Here is a 12,611-nt window from a genome sequence, read left to right on the forward strand (position 1 = left end):
TGCAGAGGACACAGAGGACAGCGGCTGTGAAATGAATGGGAAGTCTCGTCACCCATAGAGTTACTATGGGGCTTCTGTTGTCCTCCGTCTCCTCTGCACCCGCCCACACAGAAAAGCCATGGGTGACAGCTCAGCGTGGGATCCGGTCTGAGCGGGTCACCAATTAATGGAACTTCTGTGTATCTGCTAAAGAGCAGCATGTTTCTGTGGTGTCAGGAAAGTAAGTTTGCATGTATTCCCGACACACACATATGTGAACGCAGGCTAAATGTCTCAATTACTTTGGTGGTCAGTGTAAATCTTCTCATTACATTGGTGCTTGATGTGCAATCCTTTCATTCATATTAGTGACCAGTGCTAAGTTCCCCCTTACATTAGTGGTCAGTGTAAATCCCCATTACATTGGTGGTCAGTGTAGAAACGCCTCTTTATATTGGTAATCGTTAAAAAAATACAAACTTGCATTTGTGGTCCATTTAGAAGCCCCCTTTTAAATTGGTGGAGACTGTAAATCCCCCTTACATTGTTGGCCAGTGTAGAAATCCCCCTTTATTGGCTGTTGATGTAAAATCCCCCATTACATTGCTTGTCAGTGTAAATTCTTCATAACATTGGTGATCAGTGTACATTTCCCTTTACACTGGTGGTAAGTGCAGAATTGCCCTTACACTGGTGGTCAGTGTAAATTCTCCTTTACATTGGTGGTCAGCGTAAATCCCCCCTAACATTGGTGGTTGGTGTAAAAGTGTCACCTTAGCTTGGGGGTCAGTACAAATCTCCTCAATAATGGTTGTCAGTGTAAATTCCCCCTTACACTGGTGGTTGCTGTAAATGCTTTTATTACATTGGTGTCAGTGTAGAAATCCCTCTTTTCTATTGGTTGGTGTTGTAAAATCCCGGTTACATGGTGGTCAGTGCAAATTCCCCCTCATATTGATGGACAGTGTAAACGGGAATGTTTTTAGTTTTTTTCGGGGCAGTAGTGCACGGGCAGCGTGATTGACGATGGATTTACATCAAGGGACACTGTTTTTTATTTTTATTTTTTAATAAAGGAATTGTCAAAAATTGTATCTGTGTTTTTATTACTTTTTGACACTTTTTTGGTGAATGGGTCAGGGTACTATGTACCCCATACTCCTTCACATAAGGGAGAGCCACGATCTGGGAACCTCTTTCTTAAAAGGGGCTTCCAGATTCCGATAAGCCCCCTCTCCCGAAGACCCCCACAACCACAGGCCACGGTTGTGCGGATGAGGTACTTTGGGGTAGGGGGAAGAGCATCCATGTCCCAAAGCACCCACCCTCCCATGTTGATGGCATGTGGCCTGATATGGTTCGGGGAGGGGGCACTCGTTTGTCCCTCCCCTTCCAGGCCTGACAGGCTGCATGCTCGGATAGGGGACTGGTATGAATTTTGGGGGGACCCCCACGCTGTTTTTGGTTTTTAATTTTGGTGCAGGGTTCCACTTAAAATCCATACTAGACCCTATGGGTTTTTTTTTCATTAAGCTGATGAGTCATCTGTTGTTATGGACTCTGCGGTAGGCTACTCCGCCCACTTCTTAGCAACCAGCTCAATGCTGTAAATTACTGCTAAATTGAACAAATACTGCATTTGGTATTTAACCGCTTCTGACCGCCTCACGCTGATATACGTTGGCAGAAGGGCACATACAGGCAGAATCACGTACCTGTACATTGCCCTATAAGAGGCGGCGGGGGTGCGCTCACTCGCCTGCAGTAAGCTCCATGAGTCCAGTTGATCGCCTGGCCAGCCAGCCACACTACTATTGTTAGGGGAAAGACATTGTTCATATTGGACTGTAATGCCACACTTCTTCAGTAAAGTACATTAGCCATTCTGAGTCTGGTCTGAAGCTATTCAAAGGGGGGCATGTTTGTCCTGGCGTATTTAAAGAATCAGGGTCTGTAAAGCATGGGATATAAAGTTTGGCTACAACAAAGGTCTACTCAGCAAAGAAGTAAACAGGAGTGTAGCTGCTAAGAATAACCAAGCACTAGTTTCTGATGGCTGCCCTGGTCCTGACAGGAGAAGTGGAAGATAGGACAGAGGTGTGGGGTATCTGTGCTTTCCCTCCTCCTGTCATAACAGCGCTCCTCCATACAGCAGGTGACACAAGATCGATCTTACATCGGATTGTACAACGCTTGATTGCCCACCCTCTACCCACATTTCCAGGAGTTGCGCAGTCCTTGGAGTAGATGGAGGGGCGTGTAATCAAGCTATGTACAGTCTGATGTAAGAGCAACATGTGTCACCTGCTGTATGGAGGAGAGTTGTTATTACAGGAGGGGGAAGAGCGCAGAGCCTACATCTCCTGTAGTTCCCGCCTGTAAGATTGGGTGAAGGGGCTTGTGGAGGAGTGGTGGTAGGGGGCGGTTTGTGCTGGGAAAGGTAATGGGGGGAGGAGTTTGTGCTAGAAGGGAGGGGGGGTATGTGTTGGGAGCCAGGATTGGGAAAGGTTTTTGCTAGGAGAGGAAATTGGGGGGGGGGGGGGGGGCTTGTGCTAGAAGGAGGGAATAGTGCTAGGAGGAGAAATTGGTGGGTTTGTGCTTGGAGGGGGGATGGGGGCGGATTTGAAATAGGATGGGGGATTTGGAGAGAGGATTTACGGCTAGGAGTGGGGATGGGGGGGCACTTGTGCTAGTTGGGGGAATTGAGGGGGGATTTGTACTAGGAGGAGGATTTTTATTAGGAGGGGGTTCTCTTACAGGCTCTTGGCAACCACGTGTCGCCATCTCTACTTTTTTCCCCCTGGCTCTGGACCACTGTTGCTCTTTTATAACACAGGATCAGTGGGTCAGACGCAAGGATAACCCACCAAAACCAAAGAACCAGGAAAGGCACCAATCCCTACCCTTCTGTCCGGGGCAGCACCTAACTAGTATGATTTGAAGCCATTTACATGCTTATCCCTCCTAAATGCATCAGTGATCGTGGTGATGTACAGTAACATCAAGAGAGTTTATTACAGACTAGTTATCTGTTCTAGTAAAGGTACCCCATGTGTAAGGCAAATTACATTTAACCAAAGTGCCTAATGTAGCCCAGAAGAAACCAGCTTGGGGTAGGCCTCCGATGTGACCCACACTTGTAAGGAAGTATCACCCGCCTATCCTTACTCGACTTTAAAGTCAGGATCTCTTCAGAGCCTGGACTGGCTCAGTGATGTCAGACAACAACAGGCTTTAGCCTGCTGTTGGCTGAAAATGGGTCTAAGGAGTGCAGACTGAAGATCCACAGCATGCACTCCTGTGATCCATAGGAGAAGTAAGGCCAAAAGAGCTTTAATTTGGCCAAATATTAGACTCTTGCAGACAGGGCCGGTGCAAGGATTTTTGACACCCTAGGCGAAACCTCATTTTGCCGCCCCCCCATTGGCTCCACCCGTGACTCCACCTCCTTTTCCTTTTCTGTCCATGTATACGGACCAGCTAGAGTACTATAGGGACAGGCTAGGGTACTATACGGACCAGCTAGGGTACTATACGGACCGGCTAGTGTACTATACAGAAAGGCTAGGGTACTATAAAGAAAGGCTAGGGTACTATACAGAAAGGGTAGGGTACTATAAAGAAAGGCTAGGGTACTATACGGACCAGCTAGTGCACTATACAGAAAGGCTAGGGTACTATACAGAAAGGCTAGGGTACTATATGGACCGGCTAGGGTACTATACAGAAAGGGTAGGGTACCATACGGACCAGCTAGTGCACTATACAGAAAGGCTAGGGTACTATACAGAAAGGCTAGGGTACTATATGGACCTGCTAGGGTACTATACAGAAAAGCTAGGGTAGTATACGGACATGCTAGGGTACTATACGCACAGGCTAACTATGCAACTGCCTATCTGTACGAGCAGACAGATACACTAGTGACAATGCTTTATGGGCTCCTAGTAAAAATAATAATAAATGCACATTTTTTTTAACTGCAAAAATATCTGCATTTATTATTTTTTTATAAAGCTGAATTTGAACCTCCACACCTCAAATAACCCCCCCCCCCCCAAATCTGTTCTCCTCTGTACCCCCCATTAGTTCCCCTCTGTACCCCCCCAAATCGATTCCCCTCTGTACCCCCTCCCCCACAGACGTATTAGTTCTCCTCTGTACCCCCCCAAATCTGTTCCCCTCTGTACCCCCTCCCCTACACACACACACACACACACATTAGTTGCCCTCTGTACCCCCCTCCCCCCAAATCTGTTCCTCCCTGTACCCCCTCCCCCCCACACACACATTAGTTCTCCTCTGTACCCCTCAAATCTGTTCCCCTCTGCCCCGCCCCACACACTAGTTCTCCGTACCCCCCTACACACACTCACATTAGTTCCCATTTGTAAAACACCCCCCCACACACATTAGTTCCCCTCTGTACCCCCCCCACACACATTAGTTCCCCCCTGTACACCCCCCTCCTCCACACACACACACACACACACATTAGTTCCCCTCTGTACTCCCCCCCCCACACACATTAGTTCCCCCCTGTACCCCCCCCACACACACACACACATTAGTTCTCCTCTGTACCCCCCCCCCCCCCAAATCTGTTCCCCTCTGTAACCCCTACACACATTAGTTCCCCTCTATATCCACCAAATCTGTTCCCCTCTGTAACCCCCCATATACACATTAGTTCTCTTCCATACCCCCCCCCCCCCACAATCATCAGCTATCCTCTGTTGCCCTCCTCAAGCCTGTTCCCCTCTGTACCCCCCTCCCCCCCACACATTAGTTCTCCTCGGTATCCCCCAAATCTGTTCCCCTCCCTCTTCACACAATATAATGCAACAGCCATGGCAGCCTCATCTCGAGGAGAGCGGCGCTGCTGCCTGTCCTCCCACCACACAGTGACATCCCTGACAGTCCAGGAAGGGGGAGCGGAAATCGTGGCAAGCCCAGACCTAACATGCAGAGCTTCCATCTCATCTGTCCCAGGCCGCCCTGCACACAGTAAGGGGTTCATGCCTCCACCCACGTTACTCTCCTGTCCCTGTGTGTGTGTGTTGAAACTTGCACAGCACAGACTTACTTCTGTCTTCTTAGTTCTGCCTGGTTCACGATCACCGCTTGCTTCTCCAGCCCTCCGCTGATAGAAGAGATCATGACATCCCCCAGCCCTGCCTCCTGTTCACTGCAAAGCCGCCGTTTCTCTCTGAGCTGTGCTGTCCGCCGGCGCTGCCTGTGTCTCCGGCAAGATCCTGTGTAATGTCATCTGGGGTGAGCGAACCGGCTACCGCCCCCCCACGTAGCGCTACTATGCCACTGCTGTCATCCATCCCTGCCACCATGGCCGGCCAGCTTGTCACTTCCTTCTCCCGCCGGCTTGTTCGTTTTGCTGGATGCTTCCCCAACTTCTTCCTCCCAGGGGCTGTAGCTGCGCCCTAGGTTGAAGTGCGCCCTAGGCGGCTGCCTAGTCTGCCTAGTGGTAGCACCGGCCCTGCTTGCAGACTGTGTACAGTAGGACCGAATGTGAGAGGAAAAAGCAGCACAAGGGGTCAATCAGTTCATGTGCTGGCAGGGCCATCTTAACAGCATCGTGTGCCCCTGGGCAAAGTAATGCACTGGGGCCCCTACAAGCCTGTCCCAATTTTCGCAGCTACTCTCAAGAATTAATGTATAATTCCTCACTGTGCCCAACATTGCAGCCTCACCATGCCCCCATTGCAGCCTCAGTGTGCCCCCATTGAAGCCTTACTGTGCCCCACATTGCAGCCTCACTGTGCCCCCATTGCAGACTCACTATGGAAGAGGAGAGCTGAAGATCACAGAGCGGATAGCACGCTGTTACAGCTTACATGAACTTGCCTCCGCTCTGGTTATCGTCACACACAGCCCCACCTCCTCCTAACCCCGTGCTTGTGATAGACAGAACACATCCCAGCATTGGACCCGCATTCTGTCTATCATAGGCATGGGGTTAGGCTTTGTGTGACGGCGAGCAGAGCGGAAGCAATTCTAATAGCTTTGCTCTAGATCCGACTGGCCCTGATGGGGCCCGATGTGCATCTGGGGCCCCTGGGCTGTGCCCAGTTGTGCCCACTCGGAAAGACAGCCCTGGGTGCTGGCAAGTGGCATTCTGATAGAAGGAGAAAGCAGAGTGATAGAGAGGTGAACTCATCACTGTGCCGTCTGGGCTAAAAAGAAATGAGCTGAATGATTTTGCCATTTAAACAGGAAGACTGAGGGCATTTTGTAGCAAATAAGAAATACTATCCAACATGGAGACAGCTCCAACAAGGTCTGTGATGGAACACTAAAGACAATGAAAAGGAAAAAAATGTATCTGACAAATAATGCAATGCAGAAGTAGTATTAGTGTAATGGAGGGAATATAAAATAATTTCCAGATTTATATTGTTAATGGCACTAGAGGGTGGCCTTTTCATTGTTTACTAGGAAGCTCATCAGTTTTGCTTCCTATCTTTTACCAAAAAAATCCCTGTCATGATAGAAATATAGGACTGCATTTGTGCCCTTGTTCTGAAAGTGCTAGGTGTTTGGCTGTATGTGCCTTCAAAATACACAAAAGACACATCCAAGAGTTTCTGGTCCCTGAAACTCTTGTTTGTACAGAGCAGTGAAAGGAGAGTTATTCAGAGAACTCACTGGCTCTGCTTAGGCAGCTCAGATAAACCACCACTACCCCCCAGAGTCCAGGGGGTACCCAGAAGGTCTCTCAAATAAAAATAAAAATAAAACACAGAGCACCATAATAGTAAAGGAATACAAATGGCATTAACAGTTCACTCTTAAAGGAGAAGTATGGGTTTTTTTTTTTTTTTCCTAATCATACTTACCTAGGTGGATGCAGCATCGGCCCTGCATCTCTGCACTGAGAACCGAGCCATCGAACACCGCCGATGGCTCAGTTCTCTCGGCTCCCCTAGAGGAGAGCTGCCGACTGTCAATCAGCAGCTCTCCTGCTCTGCTCCTCCATGCTCACTGGAGCGCTGAGCTGTTGAGGGGCAGGGAGTGGCTGTCTCAGCCACTCAGCAGCTTGCTGAGAGGCTGAGGCTGCCATCAGTAAAGGCACCTGGCGGATCCAGACTTCCAGAGTCAGGATGACGCAGTGCCTGGACTGAAGTTGGTGACATCAGCAGAGAGTGGACTTTAGACTGCTCTCTGCTGAAAATGGGTCACAGGAGTACAAAACTAATTGCACTCCTGTAACCCGTAGGAGAAGCCAGCCAAACGAGCTCAGGCTGGACTTCTCCTTTAAAACAGTTAACATGGTTTAGGGTCCAAAACACACTCCATCAGGGCTTAGAAACTAGTCAGAACTTTAACGGACTCAATGCAACGGATCTATCTTCTATTAGTTTGCATAGCCACTTTACTATTGTTCTAGCACTCCTTTTGTGGTACTGTGCTTCAATACTTCTGAGACATTGACCATGGACAGATTTGGAGCAAACACGTGTCTGAGAATAAAAAAAAAAAAAGCAGAATTTCATGTATCTACTCTTGTTCTAGATCAATTAGGCAGGGTTCACACATATGCAAATTGGATACAGTTTTCCCCACATCCAATTCACATGACAGACACCAGTGACCGGCTCTCAATGGAGCCAGCTCACACATGTTGGATATTGAAAAAGGATCCAGAGCATTTTTCGGTCTGTTTCAGTTGCAAATTCAGCCTAAAATTCGAACCTGAATTGCACCTGAACCAGTGTACTGGAACGCACCAGACCCCAGGCACGAACCCACAGCTGCACATGTGTGAACCCGGCCATAAAGTATTGAGACCAGAGAGTCATTATGATAGCCAAACCGCTAGCTTTTTCAGAAGGAGAAATCAGCAATGGCAACCTAGTTATTTTTCTCATAAAACCCATTAGAGACATATAGGAGGAGATTTACTAAAACTGGTGCATGCAGAATCTGACACAGCTGTGCATCGTAACCAATCAGCTTCTAAATTCAGCTCGTTCAATTAAGCTTTGACAATAAAACCTAGAAGCTGCTGGGTTATTATGCACAGTTGCATCAGATTCTGTGTGCACCAGTTTTAGATATCACCCCCATAGTGTTTGCCATTGCTGGATAAGGATGAGCTCAGACTCCACATGCAGAGCCCGCCAGGAAGTCGGCGCAGTGCTGCACTAATCACAAGCAGTGAGACATTGCCCCGATGCGCGGCTGCAAAGATCGGGCAATGTCTCACTGGCTGTGATTAGCGCAGCGCTGCACAGACTTCCTGGCGGGCTTTGCACGTGGAGTATGCAAACCCGCCTGAGCTCATCCTTATTGCTGGATTTATTTAGAAAAAATCCTAGTTGCCCAACTTTGCCTTGCTTCAGTATTTGAGTTACAGACCAATGCATATCTGTCTATTAGTCTTTAAGATACCCTAAATTCTTTCAGAGCACCGGATGCATGAATTACAGCAGTGTTTTTTTTGTTGTTGTTTTTTTAAGCACCTGATTAGAGCCAGAGGTTCGAATAGGCTTCAAAATCGGGTGGGCCTGGGTCGCAGAGGATGCGCTCTGACACCACCAAGGTGAGTTACAACAGCGAATGAATATTTCTTGTTGAAACACTGATCCTCAATCCAGCCAATCAGAAGCAGGTGTGAGACCCATTTTTCGATTGGCCAATAAGGAGGAGGGAGGTAACGGAAGCCACCGCCATGACCCAGAGAATGGGAGGCCACAGGAGAACGGGGTAAGAACCGCCATGACCCAGAGAATGGGAGGCCACAGGGGAAGCCACTGCCGATGGGGTAAGTGCTACTGTCCGACCGGGAGGGAGGGGTGGTATACTGTTTGGTGCCCCTCAATGAAGAATTTCCCCCGGCCGCCACTGCTGGTATGCATGACAGATGAGGTTTGGATGAGGATCTAAACACGATGTAAGATGGCAAATATAGAGTCACTTTTTGACTGCCCTTAGGTAGACCTGCACGATTAATCATTAAGAATTGTTTTATTCCCCCTTGCAATCTTAACAAAGTTTTTTCCCGATTTTTTTATTTGCAGGGAATTCCCTGCTCTGCTGAAGCCACAGCTGTCAAAATAAAACAAAAGGAAAAAAAAAACGGACAATCTGCCAAGTATTCATTCTTCAGCTGCAGAACTAAGTATAAAGATTTGTCCTTTAGATCAAAGGAATACACTTTGGTGAGTAAATGAAGGCAGTGTAACCATTTACACACTAAACCCTTTTCTTACATTTGCTGGTTTCAAGTTAAAATCATTATTTTTTGCTAGAAAATTATTTAGAACCCCCAAACATTATATATTTTTTACCAGAGACCATTGGGAATAAAATGGTGGTTGTTGTAATATTTTATGTCTCGCTGTATTTGCGCAGCAGTCTTTCAAATGCAATTTTTTGGGGAAAAAATATACTTTAATGAATTACAAAAAAAATTGGGCTAACTTTACGGTTTAGTTTAGTTTAGTTTTTTTATCATGTGAAAGATGTTACGCCGTGAGAATCATGACCTTTATTCTAGGCAAAAAAATCATGAATCTCATTTTGGCCAGAATTGTGCCGCTCTACCCTTAGGTAAGCATTCTTAAAAGCATGCAGAACACTTTTTAAAATTTAAAGTTGAGGGTCCAGCTGTGATAAAGTTTGCTGTGGGACTAATTGGTTTCATTACTCATAAGATTACTAGAGAATTTTAGTGTTTAGGGCTTACTTCATATTGGCAAAAAAAATCAACATTAATTCACTTGTCTTATATGTTGTATATGTCAATGTACAGCAACTGTGTAAAAAATTGGGCTTCAATGGTAAAGTGGACGTTATTTTATTTAATAAATAGCACCATAGTTGGAAACAAGTCCTAGACGTAATATCTGTGAAAGAGGAAAAACAATTTTATTAGAATGGAGTGGCTGTATTAGTTGATTCAAGTTGGGTGAGTCTCAATACAAAAGCCTGCAGAATGTAACATGTAAGTATGAGGCAGAGAAGGCAAAGCCTGCAGGGAATATGACAGAAAGTCCACTCTCCTGTACTAGTATAGTCATTAACTGAAAAACCGTTGCTGATCCAGGAAAAAAAGGATGACAGATTACTGAATGTCTGCAGCCTCCCCACGCTCAGCAGACTCTTCTTTGTTGGGTGATTGCTTGCTCCATGCAGTCTCTTTGAACACAAACCACACATTGGCAGCCCAAATCAGGAAATTCAGAAAACCAAAGAGCTGATGACACAAAGAAGAAATAAGTGATAAGTGATGGATAAAAACAGGTATGTGATAAAACAGATAATCGTAAAATGTGTTTTAGATCCATGCCCTAATTGGCAAATCACATAACAAATATCTTTATTAAGGCGTTGAATCTATATGATCAAAATAGGGAAAGATAGGCACTACATGCATCCTGGCAGTCGACAACAATTAAATAATAGGGGGTTCATTTACTAAAGGCAAATAGAAGGTTCATTTTGAAAAGGAAATTGCACTTTTCAGGGGAATTTTCCACAGAATTTTGTGAATACAGTGAAGCTCTGCTGACCTCCATCATCCAATCATGTGTAAGCAAAAACACTGTTTTTTTCCCCTTAGACATGATTGGGTATGCTTGGGTATGCAAAGTGACCTTTCACCACATTCAACAAGCTTTGGGGAAAATTTCCTTACAAAGTGCAACTTCTATTTGGAAAATGAAAAGCCTATTTGCCCTTAGTAAACCAACCCCTATATGACCATACAAACTGCAACATTTAAGCATTTTCAACCATTTTAATTCACATTTCTTATGCAAAAATGACTAAGCATAATAATGCAACCTTCTATTAACAGTTTCTATCAAAGCTATCAATGATGTCATCAAATTTATTAGTGGATGTGGTAGAATGTCTTAATCCATTCAGTCATTTTGTGGCTGAAAGTTGGTAAAAAAAGTGGTTACAATTCCCTGAACATTATGGAGATCAATGAACCTGCAAGTGCAAAACGCTATGTTGGTCAAAATACTGAACTCAAATTGTAAATTTTCCTTCTAGGACGCTCTCTTAAGTCATTTCAAAAGTGAGTGTTGCCTCAACGTTGCCCAGGTGAGGAAGCAGATACTTTAATTCTGTTAAAATAAGCACAAAGCCCATTCAACAAAAATGAGAACATAATCATATGATTGCCATTCAGGCTTATTACAGAACTACTTATTTTTAATCCAACAATAAGCAACAATATAATTCTATCCAGCACATGTCAAAGACCAGCATTTGAGATCTAGGAAGAGAAGGGGACCATAAAACGGAAAATTGTATACTCACCTTTCTGTAACTTTCCTTTCCTGACGCCAGTGTTAATTTTGTCGATTAAAACATTTTATTCTAACTTAATACCATTTTAGTCAACTAAAATATGACTAAAACTAAAACAATTGAGATGACTAAAATACTACTAGAAAATAAAATGCCATTGTAGTCAAAAGACTAAGACTAAAACTAAATTAGAAATTTGATGTCAAAATTAACACTGGTCTGTAGTGCATGTTCATACCTCAATAACCTAAATAATAACATATTAGATTTTTGACTCCAGCAGTATATAATGAGTTTGGAAATTGTAGAGAAATGCTTAAACAATGCATTACAATTTAACATCAACCATTTGATTTTAGATGACTAAAATGAGTATTTTAGTCCACTAAAATGTACTGGAGATTTTAGTCGACAAAATCTAAAACAATTGCAGAAGACTAAAATATATCTAAAATTGCATTTTAGTTTTAGTCCCAAGACTAAGACTAAAACTAAATCGAAATTTGCTGCCAAAATTTGCATCACCTGACACATCCTGACACATCAACACACTGGGTTGTGACTTTGCCCCCACAACCTGACAGGATTGGTTAACTATAAATTCTCTGTATCTATCATCTAAAAAAGGGCAGGATGCTGTGTGATGCCATGAAGATGCGCCAGGAAAGGAAAATTACAGAAAGGTGAGTATACAATTTTCTGTTTTCCTGAAGCATCATGGCAGTACACACTGGGAAATAACTCGTCAGGCGGGTGGGTGCAAAAAAAAAGGTGGTATTTGCTTGTACATGTAGCTGTAGATTGGCCCGAATAATGGATCTTTCAAAATCTACTGTTGATAATTGGGCCGAATCCACCCTATAGTGGGACATGAATGTGTGTCTGGATGACCAGGTCACTGCCTTGCAGATTGTCTCCGGGGAAACCCATGAAACCCATATGCTGCCCATGAAGTTGCCACTGTTATGGTTGAGTGAGCTTCAATGCCTTCGGATACCGGTAGTTGTTGAATAGCATAGGTTCTCCTGATGGACTTAACTAGTCATGATGCGATAGTGCGAGGTGATGCCATGTGACCTTTTCTGTTCCCATGAGGAATTACCACCAGATTGTCCATTTTTCTAAAGGAGGGTGTAGCCATCAGGTAACTGCTAATAGCAGATTTTATATGTAAGGCATGTGGTCCCCCCTGGACGTTGGTAAAGATCGGAAGATTGATGTCCTGATTGTAATGAAAAAGATGTTGCCACCTTTGGAATAAAGCGGCCTGAAGGTCTCAGTACCACCCAGTCAGGGTAAAAGACCATGTAGGGTTCTGAAATCATTAATGCTTGCATCGCTGAAACTCT

The 12,611-nt window shown here is 45.0% G+C and overlaps 1 protein-coding gene across 2 annotated transcripts in view; it reads right to left on the minus strand.

Annotated features, from left to right (window-relative positions):
• Nucleotides 1-9,780: 9,780 nt before the first annotated feature.
• The window catches only part of SYPL2 (synaptophysin like 2), a 74,593-nt gene continuing 71,762 nt past the window's right edge, over nucleotides 9,781-12,611 (minus strand). For both annotated transcript variants that reach the window (XM_077481348.1, XM_077481347.1), the window contains one exon: nucleotides 9,781-10,195. In XM_077481348.1, the coding sequence (XP_077337474.1) occupies nucleotides 10,064-10,195 (132 nt within the window). In that variant the 3' untranslated portion in view covers nucleotides 9,781-10,063. The remainder of the gene's footprint in view (nucleotides 10,196-12,611) is intronic.

The sequence above is a fragment of the Lithobates pipiens genome, unplaced genomic scaffold (genome assembly GCF_037356315.1).
Source record: "Lithobates pipiens isolate NorthernLeopardFrog02 unplaced genomic scaffold, aLitPip1_a1.2 Scaffold_16, whole genome shotgun sequence".
NCBI lineage: Eukaryota > Metazoa > Chordata > Amphibia > Anura > Ranidae > Lithobates > Lithobates pipiens.